This window comes from Gallinula chloropus, assembly GCF_964237585.1.
Source record: "Gallinula chloropus genome assembly, chromosome: 3".
NCBI classification, from domain to species: Eukaryota; Metazoa; Chordata; class Aves; order Gruiformes; family Rallidae; genus Gallinula; species Gallinula chloropus.
Window position 1 is genome coordinate 50,212,662 of NC_140087.1, and position 16,739 is coordinate 50,229,400.

At 38.0% G+C, this 16,739-nt stretch overlaps 1 protein-coding gene across 1 annotated transcript in view; it reads right to left on the minus strand.

Annotated features, from left to right (window-relative positions):
- The window catches only part of RMDN2 (regulator of microtubule dynamics 2), a gene marked incomplete at its 5' end in the record, with an annotated part of 47,706 nt that overhangs the window by 28,799 nt on the left and 2,168 nt on the right, over positions 1–16,739 (minus strand). Inside the window, 3 exons of the mRNA XM_084261266.1 lie at positions 7,704–7,764; positions 9,802–9,904; positions 10,777–10,966. Of these exons, the coding sequence (XP_084117392.1) occupies positions 7,704–7,764; positions 9,802–9,904; positions 10,777–10,966 (354 nt within the window). The remainder of the gene's footprint in view (positions 1–7,703; positions 7,765–9,801; positions 9,905–10,776; positions 10,967–16,739) is intronic.

Consider the following 16,739-nt stretch of genomic DNA (forward strand, 5'->3'; position numbering starts at 1 on the left):
ACTTGATGGTCTTTAAGGACCCTTCCAGCCCTAACCATTCTGTGATTCTCTGAACCACACAGTCCTACTGCGTGACCTTCCAGCAATCTCTCATTTAAATGCTCTTTAACCAGAAATACACCAGAAGCTTCACAAACCTCTGGTCCACTTACTACAGAACTTGCTACAGCTTTTCAGAAATGGCTTCTGAATTTGCCTTTCTGTATTTGAAAATTTAAATTATTTTTGCTGTTATTATTACTATTATTATTTAGAGACTAAGCATAATTAACAACAAAGACTGAGGTAAAACCTTATGAATCAAACAGAGGGCTAATAACTATAACCTGAAATTTTGTTATGCCAAGTTTTGACTGAAAACAGTATTTGTGATCAAGATGTCAATTCCTGAAAAATAAAATGGTATGATAGGAAGAGATGCCTGTAGCCTGTAAAGTATTTGTCTCTTCTGATTTTAGAGAAGGGATAATTAAGGGTAGAAGGTTACAGGAATTTAGTTAGAAACATGGTAGGAATTTAATTTAAAAGTTGTCAGTAGTATGATAATATCCTGCAAATCATTCTCTAATTTTGAAGAGTTTTGTGTCACTAGAGAACTATTTTAATGCCATTGCACCCTACAAATCTGACAAATTACCTGTTATCATTCTACTACCGAGAGTATGAGACATTCAACTTTGTGGGAAATTTGTGTAAAAACCCCTTGCAGAAACATGCCACCTGACATAAAAGCTCTTCTTCATAAGAGCTATACTTTTCTTGCTTCTGTACAGCTTCCCATAGTTCTGCAAAATAACCAGATTCTATCATTTTAAGAGCTTGGCTTTGTCCTAATACCACTTAATATTAAAAATTAATCTCAGTTGGGTCAAAATAGTAGCTGACTTCCTTAGGAAGTACATCTTATGCGCAGGTCTCTCTCCCATTATAAGTGATTTTACCACTGTTTGTTCACAAGAGTTAAAAGTTTCGACATTTCTGAATACTTTCTTCATGTTTCCTTGTGTAGAAACACAACGTTCTACATGTCTGAATGCTTCATGCCTCTCCAGTACTGCAAAACAGCTCCTGGCCAGATCTTCCACTGTTGCACACAAGCCTCTCAGTATCTTAGCAATCTCTAGACCTTCTTGCTGAAACTTGCTCTACCTGGGCTTTTGTACACCAAGCACAGCAAGGCCAAGTACAAGTCACACTATCACGTTAAAGATTCCCCCAAGCATCAGCCCAGGCACAAGCTGAGCACAAAATCCTGTGTGAGCATAAGGGTGGACATTTTCAATTAGTCCTGGAAGTTAATAAATCTCTGCAACTAACAAAATGTAATACAATTTTTATGATTATATCCTTCTCCAATTTCTGGCTTACTAATGCAGGTCAGCCAAAACACCAAGTAAGTGGTTCATGTCCTCAGTGAGGCCATTCCATTCTCCCTCATAGCATTCCCTCTCAGCAAGAGATTGCCAGCTCTGGAACTCACTTCCATGGACAACTCTGGGCTTCCAAATCTTGTTTCTCTGTTTCTGAGTAACTCACATACATGTGACAGAGAAAGTCTGGGAGCAGCTGTGGTTTGGGGGAGTCTTCATTTAAAATTACTAGGTATTCACTTGGTAACTTCACTCCAATCTAAAGGAGGCCTGTGCTGTATGACTCCTCTCAGTGGGTAAGCTCTGCAGAGTAACCCAAACCTAATGGCAGTACTATTTTTGTGGCAAACCAACCAAGATTCAATGCAAAGAATGATCTTTCTGAGTAAATGTCATGAACACTGGCCACATTGAGTAACACCTCCATTCTTTGCAAAGCCTGCAACAAATCCTCCTTGGCAAAAATGGAGGTGCAGGATTCTGGGCAGGAACAGCAAAAAAGTCTTCTGGACCTCTTAAAAACTCTTGAAGAAAAAACAGCAACACTCACCACACACACACACACACACCCAAACATAAAAACTCATTTGTTTCACAAAAGAACTTAAAGGTGATCAGTTTCAAGTAAAAGGACTATGAACACACCTCTACTATCCATGTTCTCTGTAATCATACAGTTGTAAAGCAGTGCCATTTGAAGCAACTATGGCACCAAATAGTTCACAAACAGCATTTCCAATTAAAATCTGGATTATAAAGATGCTATGTGGTCCAAGATGAGCTGTGGGGATTCACAGCTGTCACTTCGGAATCACTGACCCACAAAGGGATTTTGGTTGAGGTTTGGGAAAAACAAGATGACCTACAACCTGCTGATGCCAACTTTTGCATATGAGTTCCTTCACGACTCAAGAAATTGACACCAGCTGAACAAAGCAACAAGTCACTTAGAATATTTACTCTGCCTCTCTTTAGGGTGGTCACACAAATAATAAAAGGTTACAGCTATGTTTTTCCTTTCCAGTATTTCCATTTACTTCAGTTTTTTAGAGGTTACCACTCAAAAAATTCTGAAGGTTTTTTGATCTCACTGGCAACTACAATATTAAGCATGATCACATGTTTTCAAAAATCTGGATTCAGATAGAAAAATTATTCACAGCTGCAAAAGTTCATTACCAAAACCAACTGACTACTTCAAGGTATTTTGCTCTGCTCTTTCTGCATATAGTTTCTTGAACTTAATTTGAGGATGACTATTGGTTACTTGTCAATGATCTGATGGCTAATTTTATTGTTGATATATTTTATGATAGAGTTCTATTAAAAATATTGTGACTTACTAGGAAGTTATATGGGGTTTTGTTGTTGTTCTTAACTGAAATAAATATGAAAAGTAAGGCAAGACAGCTAAATTCTAGGCCAACATCATCAAGAGTGTGCTTATGAGACCATTCCACTAAATTCTCCTGGTGGAGACAAAAGAGACATTCTATTTCCCAGACAGCTTACAGCAGTTCCACAAAACAGGAAAAGCCCTGCTCTGGAAAAGGAATGTTTTTGCTAGTGTAACTCCATCTACACTAGGGCTTTACTGGAACAGTTATGTCAGTCAGGGTGTGACAAAACATATTTATGCTGCAAACAGAGCTTTCAAGCAGCAGGGATAAGATTCCAAAAGAAACCTTCTAAGAGGTCTAGAGCCCTAATCCTTGCTTGACAGACATGGTATACATTTCTAATGAAGAAAATAAAATAATAAAAATGTGCCATGTTCTAAAAAGTTCTAGAGAAGAACTATTAAGAAATGATATTCAAAAGCACAGTAGCAAATGATGCTTTTTTATACAAAGGAAAGGCAGGAAATAGTTTTATAGACTGATTCAGCTGAAATGAAGTGTTATCTACTGACTTAAAAATCCCAAAGTAATTGAGCCTGAAAGTGAAAATAAGAGCACATGGCTAGTGGATGGGTTTTAAAGACTGACTATCTATCTATCTATCTATCTATCTATCTATCTATCTATCAGAACTGAATGGCATATTTAGAAATAGATCTATCAGAAATGCCCAATACAAACTGAATTGCAACTCATAAGACATACAGGGCAATAAGAAGAGGTTCTATAAATACAGCAGGAGGAAAAGAAACATAAATGAACGTACAGAAAATTAGCATTGAGGGGGAAAAAATGACAAAAGAGGAGACCAACAAGCCTGAATTCACTTTCTTCTTCACTTATATTTCCCCTACCTCCAAGGGTTAACTGTAAGGAGAGAGCAAGATAAAGGACCAGAAGAATAGGCCTATCATTTAATCCTCACTCATTTAGTAAGCCATAATATATTTAACAGTTTGAGAGAACATTAGAAATAATGTATGAGTTGACAATATAGATAGCAGATATAAAAAAACCTGAATTAAATCCTCAGTTGTGCTGATAGAAAACATCAAGCCCCCTCAGAAATAAGGAAGTACAGATTAGTAAGAAATCAATCAAAATGTTCCTTAGGCAAGGTCAGAAAGACAGCTTCCTCATCGGTGGCTAATAGAGAATGAGATAAACTTACATGAAAAATGAGAAAACTCTCTAACAAACAGATGGGTTTATCTTACACAGGCTCAGATTATTTACCATGTACAGCTCAGGAAAATTTTATGTTGGTGGTGAGATGAATAGGAAGGATTTTGGTGTGAGGCAGCATTGCTTTCACACTGAGCTGCTCATATGTGCACCTAATCTCCTATTACAGCTAGTGGAGACACTGCTCAATTCACAGGACCCCTGCTTGGACACAAGTGCTTACTGCCACAGAGATGCTCTAGGGTTTTCCACCGCTTTCAGCTGCTGGCCTGGAAGGGTACAGACCCCCAAAGGTCCTGTGGGATATCTGCCGTATCATGCAAATATCCTGGCATATCAAATGGCACATGTTAACTCTCCATCCCCTGTAAGTGGAGGACAAGTCTCTCACTCACATGTAGATACATAATGGAGACAGTATATTTAGGTGTCAGTCTGGAGCTGGGTACAGCCCTTCATCTCTGACCTTGGGTAAAACTGGTACACTATTCTTCTTCAAGTGGCCACCCACTAGTCATCCTAGTGTTTTTGTATAAATATTCATTCTATTTTTTTTCTTAGGTTTTGGTTTCTCTCTTATTATCCTTTCTAACTATGGAATTTCATACTACTTTCAAATGTTATTGCTTCACGCCTTAATTGTGTTGCACTGTTTTCTGTTCACACACAGTCCTATCTATTTATTATTTTAGTCAAAATTCCATTTGCATACAACTTTAAGGGCACAATTTCTACAGGGAAGATTCTCCAAAGTCTTATTTCCTGTTCATGGGATTAACACATAAAATAATGTTTAGATGAGCTGGATAAATTTGCGTCAGCCGGACTCAAACACTCCAGACTACCGAAATCTCCTGGGTAATGTGGAAAGTCCCAGCAGAAGGGGAAAAAGCAAACATGGTTACTATCTACAAAAAAAATGGAAAGGACAGAGGTTACAAACAAACCAGCCTAACCTGAAAGCATTCCAGGATAAATTATCCTGTAGGTACAGAAGCATACAAAACAGTTAACACAAGTTTTTTATGAACAAACATTATCAAATAAAACCTCTTTTTTTTTTTCCTGACAAGATAAACTAGCTGGGAATATCAAAGGAAAGCAACAAATGGGATACAGCTTGACCTTAATGTGGCCTTTGACTTTGTCCTACTTGACCTTACTCAAAATCAAAGCAAGGAAATAACATTTAGATTAAATCACCTGTGAATGGCTGCAGAACCATGTTCATGTGACCCTGAGCATCACTCTATGTGTTCCACAAAGTTTTGTGCAGGGTCCATTATTTTCCAGTCATTTAATTAATAAAGTCAAAGATTAAAAAAACCCAAGCAAACCACAAAACAACAAAACACTTCTAAAATAAAAGTGTAATCATGGAGAGGATGCATGCATTTACAAACCTAAATATCTCAATGGACCTAAGAAATGGTCTGAAACTAACATGAAATCAATGAAATGTGCGTAAAGAGCTCTACCAAGGAAGAAAAAAGAAATGCATAGTACCACAACAAGCCCATCTGGTTAAGCAGCAGCACAGCAGAAGATTTACTGGAACCACAGACTGAACAACAGTTGTCAGGCTAGAGAAAAGCATACAAATGTCTGTCTGGAGCATGGATGTCCATTTTGCCAAGTATTCAGAGTCCCAGTTACAGTTGCGTAACCAGTATGGGGCATTACACTTTAAAAAATATGCAAGAAGTCAGAAAGAGAAGTAGATAAAGTATTCAGGGAAAAAAAAAACACACCGAACTCTTAAAATCTGTGGTATCCTTCTACATCATTGGAAAGCCACAAGCTCAACAGTAACTGATAAAACCCTCACATGCACTTGCAACCCCAATACAGAAAGGATGAAAACTGTAAACCATACACAAGCCCACTGACTGTTATAAGCAGCAGTAGCTTACAAAACATAAGATTCTCCTCTTAAATCTCTCAAATAGGCTTTTTGAGCTAACCTCTGGAATATGTCTCCTTGCACTCACAATTGTTCCCTTCCTAGATGTGCCTGCCAGTCCAGGATCTCACAGCTGAGGTCCAGTGGACCACCTACATCTGCCTGACCAACATGTAAGCTATGTAAGCTTTTATCAACATAGTTCCTGCAAGTGAAGTTGTATTTATAATAGGAAATCTTGTTGGTCTTGTGCAATGGGGAGGGATGGGGGAAGGAAAGGAGGGGCAGGACTTGTGCTTGCATGGGATTTTGTGGTTGTTTATACAAAAAGCTCTTGCTGAGATGGGCACACCAGGATTACCCTGAAGAAGGGACCATGGCTGTGGTCAGGCAAACGGCAGAAATGACTGTGAATTTCTTTCAGCAGGTGTTCAAATCACCTTGCTCAGAGGAGTGATGATCCTCTCCTGCTCCTTTTGCTGCCACAGTGACAACCTGCAGCTGACAGGAACAAACAAGTGGCGGGGTAAGGCCAAAAGCAAAGGCTGCTATCTTAAACGGCCGCATTACAGCCACCGGCACCTCAGCTTCACCTCCACACCGGCATCATCACTAATTCCATGACATCAGGGAAGCAATTGCAAATCTGTGACGTGAAGCTCAGCCACAACGCCCACAGCACACCACTTCTAGCACCCCGCTGTTACAGAGCAGGTGTTTGGATCGCTAGGTGCTATAAACAGAAGGGGAAAAAAAAGGGCCACAGAAATATGGCAACACTCTCAGGAGCACAGCATGAACAGTAACATAACCATCTTTGAAGTTCAGGGGAAAGAGAGACCAAGCCAGAAAGTCACCTAATTACATCAAAACATCTGTGTCTAATCACATATCTAAACCTGAGCCAGCAAACATGTGCTCCCTTTATTGGCCATGGAGATGTTGTCATCTGAACCTCAGGAGAAATTCATCTCACTCTAATACAGATGGGCAAAATGGACGCAGATGAACTGTACTCCACAAGTGGCTACATCTTTTTAGGTTGTGAAAGGAGCCTGGGATAAAAGGATTTGGTTTAGGTATGTAAAAGTTAAGTGAAATCTCACCTTACACATGTAATGAAAATATTAATGAAGAACACAGAAATGAAAATGGAAAGCAAAAGCTAACAGTATTAGAAAAGAAATCAGGTAAAAATTGATTAATAAAATAATAAGGTGAGAAACTATCAGCTAGAATTCAGAATTATCCTTTATCTTGTAACAGTGGACTGATACAATAATTTACATTTGCAAAGAGTTTGTTAGTCCTAGAAAGGTCTAGAAAATTAATTCAGGAGCCAAGCTTGGAGGAAAACAATACAATAAAATAAAAATTGAGAATTGACACTTCCACAGTCCTCAATATCCATTTAATGACCAGAATTTAGATTATTACAAGTAAAAGAAAAGACAAAATATGAGGTCAAATGACATTCTGCAAAGTGTTGAAAGAGAAGGTAAATGGAAAACTGGCTTCTCTGAGCAATAATACACTGGTTTAAGCCAGTACTCCCCTCTGCATTTCATGGTACGTACTGAAGTATGGTTATTGACTCCCTTCCCATGCCACAGTAAATGCTTCACAGAATACTTCAATGTAATTTTTAGCTGCAACTGATGAGTATGAGTTCCAGAAAACTATGAAAAGATATTAATGAAAAATTTGTGAAATCGATGTCAAACTGCAGCATGATAAGTGTAACTTGCTGTGGGCACCATTTAGTGCCAAGGACAGCTGGGATATTTTGTTGGATTTGATAAATACAAATAACCTTGCAAAAAATGTACAGTTTCTCAAACTTACCACTGGTGACTCTCAGCACTCCTGGCATCCAGCTGAACAGCCTTCTCAGCTTTAATCTTTCCTGGAAATGGAATACAATAAAGGATTTACTGTACTACTCCACATTTTAGGCAACTCCCTAGAGCAAAGCAACCTGATATACTCTAGCTACAAAGAAAAAGAGTGTTTCCTGGTCTTGTAAACATCTAAACAGACAATATAACACCCTGGCTTTACATCCTTTACATACCCATACATATAAATACAGGTGCAAGTTTAGTATTTTCTCTTTAAATCCAATTCAGATGAAGCTCAATCAGGGAAGAGTTGAACTGGACTTCCAAAGGAGGCTCTGTTGCCTGTAAGACTGAAGACCCTCAAAAGCAGGTTAGAGAAGCACCTGTCAGAAGAACCAGCAAAGCTGTTTCCTGCCTTGGGTACTGGAATGAACTTGCTGAAGTTTCTTTCCAGCACAAAGACTTCCATTAAGTTCCACTTCTAACTGAATAAACATGACAGTAGGTGATTTGATCAAACCCACGCTCCCAGTAAGAAGTTCAGAGGAGATGCTTGCTGTTTGCAAAGTCTCAGCTGCAACCAATTAAACCACCCTGACATTTCTGTATTGCAAGTTAACTTCATAAAAACAAAGAACAGCATACACAGTCCTCCAACCCAGTGGAATGAAAAAACCCATGAAACCACTGCCAGCTCCCCCGCAGTCTCAATCCCTCAGCACCACTTCCAAAAGCTGAGATGAAAAAGGCTGCCGCCACCCACTGCTTCATGAGAATGAGCCAAACTAGGCTGGTTACTCAACACCTAAGACCCAGTTTCATTCCATCATTCTTTATCTCTCCTTGTCTTTTGCTATGCCATTATCTTTCATCAGCTGAGACCACATGTAATCACTGGTAAAAGCAAAGGATGCAACAACAGAGTTTACTGATGTAACTTAGTTTGTATCAGAATCATCACTGCACTAGGTGATTTCTACACAAAGAAGCCAAGCTGCTAACAAAGCCAAGACCACACCAGTCAAGCAGCTGAGACAGCGCAAGTGTTTATGAGTATTAGATGACAAAAGGACCAGGACAAGGACCCTGGACAAGCTGAGGTTGTCTATGGAATATGTAATGACAGCACAAAGGCATGACAAAGGGCAGCCCAATCTGCTTTTTTGGTGTTGTCACTGGTGATAAGACAAAAAAGTAGAAAGTAGGAAAAGAGTCACAAAAGGGAAAATAACCTGAACTTGGAATACACTTATCACACCTGGCTTTGGCGCAGCAAAAAAAGGGGAAGGCAGTGGAGAAACAAAGGAGAGAGCAGATGCAGGCAAAAGGATTATTAGAAGAACAGTGTGTTGACTGGAGGAGATTGACACAGGTAGAAAAGATGAGGGTTACGTAGCAATAAAGAGAAGACGACCCAAAACAAAATGGGAAATGTGAACTGTAGGTCTAGACAGTATGCACCCAGACAGTGAAAGAGAGGGCAATGTTTTTAAAAGCAACAAACTGCTGTGAAGAAGAAAATCAGAACCTTGCTGAGGTTAAACTCTCAAATAGGACACACTGAGAGAGATGCCTGAAAACAGCATCAATTGTCACAAATAACTTCTGTCTCTGGTCCACCGTTTGTCCAGATTCACAAAATTTCATCCCCTCCAATGCTACCAAAGAGGCTGCTGAGATGCAGGAGTGCTCCTTTGCACAGGAAATCAGAAAAACAAACCTTGGTTTTGCCTTGACATTAATTTATTCATCTTGCTCTTTTAAAATATGATTAAGAAACCATGCTGACAGAATCTTTCTTTTTTCACACTCTGTATCCATCTGATTCTGAACAAAATGCAGGGTTTTAAGGCACCATCCAGAGCCAATGGCCTTCACATGTGACACACAATACTTCACCGGTTTTGGATCTCTCCAGTGAGGAAGAGATGGACTGAAGTTTTATGCTGTCACAGTTTATTGCACAAAATATTATTATTACAGTAAAAATACTCCCATTTACTGGATTGGAAATTCTTTGGATTGAAAAACTGGACCAAAGTTCAAAGCTTGTTTCACTGCATTCAGATGGCACTCTACATAAACATTTTTCCTCTGCTTACCATCAGTAACGTACTTCCTCTTCTCCTCAGTGTCAGTAGTCATCTCAAACAGGTCTCCATAAGCACGTGCCAGTCTCCAAAGGAAGTCCACACAGTTTTCATACTGAAAATAGAGGACAGATGGGTAGTTAAACTGATCTGAATGTGATTTAAACTGTTTCCTTTCATAATGTTTAAAGCAGGTTATCAGAACATGGCATGAATCTTTGGTTATTTTGCATCCTTCTCTGCTACTTTATTTGAGAATCAGATAACCAATTTTTTATGACCAAAGGAGAAGAGAGCTTTTGGAAATACCCTGGGCTATCTAAAGAGGTTTTATTTCATTAATCAGTTTTAATAAAAATTAAAGCAGTAAAGCAAAATCAGATCCCTTAATGATGATCCCTTACACTCTCTTTAAGTACACCACAAGCACAACACTCACAAGTAGTATGTCATCTACCTTCCTGGGTATTTTAATATGTAAATGAAAATATAATCAGAAATAACTCTTAGCAAACCAGAAGAAACTGTTACACTGAATTAAACACTGCACATGAAACGACTTCAAAAATTTATCTGGAGTTCCATATGGGCACAGCAAAGTCAAAGGAAGAATTCACATGAAAGGAATAAGCAGACTACAGGCTTGTAGTTCGATTTCTTAAGAGTGCTGGTCTGGTTACTACTTAATTCCACAGGACTTTCTCACATAGATCATTCTAGACCCAGCAAAAGTAAGCACCATTTACACGGTAAAAGCCCATGGTCACATGCAAGAATCAAACAAAGCCTCAAAGTTATTGAGTTTGGATGGAATATAAAACAATAAAACTTCTATGCCCACCACCCTGAAATGTTTCTATTTCACTGTATTTTAAAAACACATGAAATTTTATCTTCCTTCCTTTAATGCTTGTATGAAGTAAGTCCTCAAAAGCAGTGCAAAGCATAAGTTAATAGCAACATAATATTAAATTTACCCATTAATACCTTGTCATCTTTCTCAAGCAGCAATCTGAAGGCCTCTTTTTTATCATCCTCTGAGCCCTTGTGTAAATTGTCCACCTGCTGTAAAAGATTAAATAAGCCTCCTTCTGATTTCACAACAGCATTGAGTGATTTCACACGTCCCTTTTCTTCTTCAGAGTCTCCTTCAGAATCAGTATGAGCTGTAAGATAACTAAAATAACAGAAAATAATAACCATCTTTTATAAAAATATTGGTAAAGCATTAGTAAATTCAAATGCAAACATACTGGAGCACAGCTTCTTCCAGCTGTCCAACATTAAAGGAGGTTTTATTCATGGTATCAAGCTTATTATTATTATTATTATTACTACAAAACCTTTATCTTCAAAGGGACACCACAGTCATATACCAAGCATAATAGGCAAGTAATTACTCTGTCCTGCTGCCTAATACTGCATTTAAAAAATGCAGATACATATTAGAAACATATGTATCCTTGTGTTTCAAATGCAGAACACTTTAAATCATTAATGTGTACTGAGACATGCTCTGTAACCCTGAATAGGCCTCTTCAACTCTTTACCTCAATTTTCCTATTTTTTGAAATAGGAATGAACTTACTAACCAAAACACGAGTGCCATAACAATCACTTCTACAAGGCTTTGTTCAACACACTGCAAGATCTGAACATAAGCAATAACATCATTGTTTTCAAATCCTTTAGTTATTTCTTTTGCACAAAGTGAAGGTGAGAATATCTGAAACTGGGCAAGAGCTTCTATTCATTCATTATGCCTAGTACCATAAGTGCTCAGCATAAAGCAGCCAAGGACAAAGAAGTATTTCCAAAAGTCATAAATACCCTGCAGAGATAAGCAGGTGGCCTTACTGTCCAAAGTGCTAGGCACAAATTTGGGTCCCCTCATTTCATACAGGAGCAGCTGGCATTATTATATTATATTATTATAAGGTAGCTTTTTTCTTAACTACTAAAAAGGAATAGCAATGCCTAATCCTCTGCATTTCCCCTTTTGAAAATATTGTTCTGATGAGAAATAATAATTTACAAGAATTAGCAGCCAGGTTCAGATTTTTTTTAAGTGGTCACTATGAGCAGAAAAAGCACGAAATGTACCAGACACAAGAAGCGACTGGATAATCTAACTGGGCCACGACAGTCGAATTATACAAAATCTTTCTTCTTTTTTTTTCCCAGAAATACCACCAGTACAGAAAGTTAGCAATATAAATGGAGGTTAACAATCATGGCTTTTAAATATTCAATTTTCAATACTTTGCTTTCAGAAGTGACCAGAACTAAAACATGAGCAGATACATTTACATCCTGTAAATAAATGACTGACTACAACTGCTTGTCAAGTTACAGATGTGGCATGCCATCTTCACTGCAAAATTAACCCAGTAATATGGGAAAGGGAAGTCAAAAATATATTTGGATAAAACAATACATTTATAAACCATGTGTACATGTTTTAACTGAAAAGCAACATGGAGCAGAGCAGAGGTGAGAAACTTCATAGATTCCTACAGATTTGCTTTACATAATCTCGATGATGCTGAAGCTGATGACATACCCTATGTCATATCCTGCAGAGTCTTTATTTGTAAGTCACCAAATGTTTATTTTGGTTTTCTGAAACATCTTTAGAAAACACAGCACCTTGTTTTTCCATCGTTATTTTGAAATAGGTGCAGAAATACCTCATATGTAGGCTGCATTTGTAAAAGCACTAACTTGAACAAAAGTGCAAGGGATTTGGTGGGAGGGAGGGCAGTTTTTTAGCTGCAGTGTAAAATCCTGTGATGGAAAGTATGTTTGGAAATTACCTTTCTTCATGTGGTTTGGATGGTCCCTCCTCCTCCCTCAATTAAGAGATAAATGCACTGAGGGCTTGTGTAATTACTGAACTAAAATAAGGTAACTAACAACAAAGCAGTAAAGGTAATTTAAAATTCCCATACAATACTGCAACTGTGACACTTCTCAGTTACAGGAATGCAGGGACTGCATCTAATGCTACACAAGCAGGTAGATATGAAAGTAGGGAATCGGCATTTCTAAGTCGATGTTGACATTGTCACCTTAATCTCTGCTGCATAAACACCTGCTAAAATACCTATGAAAATACCTATGATCACTACTATTCCAGTGTTAGAAAAGAGACCAAAGTGATTATTAGAAAATTTTACTCTCCGAGTAAAAATGTGAGGGCGGAGGTTGAGCTGGCAGCCAAAGCCCTGTCACTCCAAACAAGCCCAGCAGATACTTCCAGCAGCACTGTATCGAACTGTCATAGCCAAACATCAAATTGAGGCCAAACATCAAATTCCTATGACATCACATAAGTCATATGAGAATATTCATTGAAACTCAAATGGAAAAAGTGTGAAGTAGGTCACTATCTAACAGATGATGTGAAACTGTAAAAAGCTAATTATAAGATATCACAGAAGAATCGTCCTTTAAAAGCAGACCATACTGCATCAAGCCTTTCCTCTTCCCAACTTGCCTACAGAAAGAATTTTTCCACATGATTTACACTGAGAAACAGCAGAGAGGATAGATCATTTCTACCCCACTCACTTGAACCTCCACCACCCTGGGAAGTTCTCTCCTACCCCCTCCATTTATCTGCTTTATGAATCCTCAAAGAATTTAAATGTGGAGTAGACCATCTTAAACCTTGATGAGCATGCCATAAATTTAATGTATTTGTTGATTGCATGCTTTAAAGAAGGCAAAGCAGTGAATAACTTTTTTCAGTGTAAGGCAATGCCAGAAATTCCAAGGGATTGCACCAAACCATACAACCCTGCACCTGCTGACATAGACAAGACGACACCGAGCAACACTAAGGGGCCAGAGTTTCTACATTAGCATCAGAGACAAATGCCGTTCTCACATGCAAGAAACAAAATGTTTAAAATCCTTTCCAAGTTTGTTTTGAAGTGAACAGTGTTTTTCATGAGCAGGATAGAAATTAAATGTCCTGATACCAAAATGTCCAAGAGAGTGAAAACAATTGTTAGTGCTTAAGATTCGACATGCTAGTTATTGCCAAGATGCATCTGCATTCCTCTATGTCTTTCCTTTCTTTCCTCAGAAAAGTTAACTTCACATTGCCATCAGAGGATCCTCTCTTCCTTGTCTCTTCCTCTTTGGCTCCAGAGCTGACACAGAGCTTCCCAGTGCTTCCCAGCATTTCCCACAGGAAAAGCACCATGGTGACAGTGAAGGGCTTCATAACTTATTTGTGGTAAGTTCCCACCTCACTAGTCACGCACCTCAGGCAAACACACATTGTTGAGGAGTCACGGGGATAAAATGACAGCAAGGTAATTTAATCAAGTATAAACCATTAAATATCACTTTATTTTGCCAAAGTAGGCAAAAAGAGGGTTTTTCTGTTTTCTTTCTGATTACATTAATTTTTTTACTAGCTCTCTGTTCAATCCTTATCAAAGCTGAAATGTTTTAAGCATGAAAATACAACATGTTAAGAAGACAATGTCAATGTTTAAAAAATAGCAACTAGGATTTTTCCCTAACAACTTGTGTGAGCTATACATTACCAATTTGAACTAAAGTCAGTTGTATTACAAGACAAGATGTCCTTCCAAGTTGTTAAAAAGAAATTAAGAGTGTAAGAAATGTTGATATAAAACTACGATAAGAAGAGCTTGGTAACTAATTTCAACAAAGCAGATGGCAGGCTTATATGTATAATCATTCTAAGAAAGCACGTTATGAAAAGTAATACTATAAAAACAATAAATCAACACTAACAAAAATACAAGTGGAGATTATGTTTAACACAGTTTAAAAACTCAAGAGTCTAGGAGCTGGTACCAGTAACCCAAAAGGGAAATTGACAAAACATGAGGAAGAGTCAGCTTTACAAATATTTGATGTAACAGCACCGACATCTGCAATTTTACCTGGTATTCTTCTGTAAGAGGTGTTAGTAGATGGTAAATAGAAAAGTGAATATTTACATGTGATAAATACACTGACCATTATTTGAGAAAATGGAAGAATTTTTAAAATATCTGCAGTCAGTTCCAACTTGGTTTTGCCTTTTTACCAAAAGATTTAATTTAAAAGATACAAAAAAAAAATGGTAATGTGAGGAGCAACAATCAACCAACAGGATATTTCAAAGTTCAAAGAACAAATGGAAACTCTGCTGGAGACTCACCACACTGAGATTTTGTTGTTCATAACACTGGATTATAAAGAATCCCTGAGATACATGGTATAAAAACCCACTGTGGTATAAACTCACTTTGCTGGCTCAACAATTGTGTTGGGTTGCCTGTAAACTGGCAGACACCAGGCCTAACCAGGTATCAGCTGTTCACAACACTTCAGCTTTTAGACAGACCAAATGTCAGCTGTTGCCTTCTTGACAACTTAAAAAAAAATTAAAAAATTAAAAAGAAATCACAAGCTGACACTGTCTCATCCACTCCAGCTAATTCAATCGAAAGGTGATTATGTGTCACAGCTTGATCGGGACCAAATGTGCCCTGTATGACACAGCAGAGTGTGTATCCATCAGTAATGATGAGCAGCCTTCAAGGAAACTTTGGCAAACCAGATTCTTAGGTCAGCTGAGAGTTGCATTGAAAACAAACAGGTAGCAGAAATAAATGGAGAAAAGGTAAGTGAACTGATACTCAGAAGCAGGGAAGGGAAATGTTTCTTCCTGATGAATATTTAAACTATTTCAAGGAAAAAATATAAATAAAACATTGGTAGAAAAAGATTTGCTGCGGTGAATCCTTCTGCTGACAAATGTAATTTGAAAAGCTTGGATGTCAGACCAGCTGAACATGGGTGCCAAACATCGCTCTGATCTCAATGGTTCATCACTGCTGTATCAGGGAGGAAACAGCTTTAAAATCACAAACGGGAGAACGTGAGGACACTCTCCATCAGTGGTGATCATCTGCACACACTTTAGCATATTTGTAAATGAATTAGTGCTTGCAACACATTCTCAAATGTTACTGACTGAGTTTTTCACTAGTGAATGGTGGAAACCAAAACAAACTATTAAGAATAGAATACAGAATAGCACAGACTAGAAACCTTGGTCTGTTTAGCATTCTGTCAATATCCCATCCATTCAGACTACCTTCTATTCAGGCTATCTGTTATTATGTTAAAATATATCTCATTTATTAAAAAACATGTGATATTCTTCCACCTACAACAGTATATAATTTTTGAAAGGCAAAATACAAAGCTTCTTTTCCCCAGGTGTTGAATATCAAAAGTGACATGGAGAACATGATCAGAGTGGAAGAGAGCAGTGAGGATCACAATGGAGACTGCCAGCTTCAAATATTGATGGAAAAAAATAACAAGTGACATTAAAAGCTTTTCTGGATGAAGTTCACAAATCTGAAACCAGTGTAGTCATCCAGCACAACTCCATAAAACTCTTGAGATTACTTCATGTGTCAATGCTGAGCATCTGCCCGTGTTTCAGTGAAAACCAGAAGTGCTTAAACACAGGCAAATCCTACCTTCTCGACCACGAAAACACTGCTGAGGCAGTGAAACATGTTGCATGCACTTTACATAGAATGCAGAAAGTGAAAAAAAACGTTTGATCTGTAACAGGGAGAAAAATTATTTCTCCAGTGCACAAACTAGCAACTGAGTGCATTATCATGTGTAGACTTCACCATAATGCACACGATGTTACAGCTACAGCACATGATGTGGCGATGAACTGGGAATAAAAGTGTTATTATTGTCTCTCATGGCAAACTCTCACAGAACATGTACCACTGTCATTAAAGTTACATAAGACCTCAGAGAAAGCTGTATGTTTTACAACTGTACACACATTAGTATTTACAACCTGTTTCCATTTGCAAAGGGAAGGAAAAAATGCAGAAAGAAAATTGCTTCAAGTTAAAAAAAACAACTTACTTAAAGAAGATACA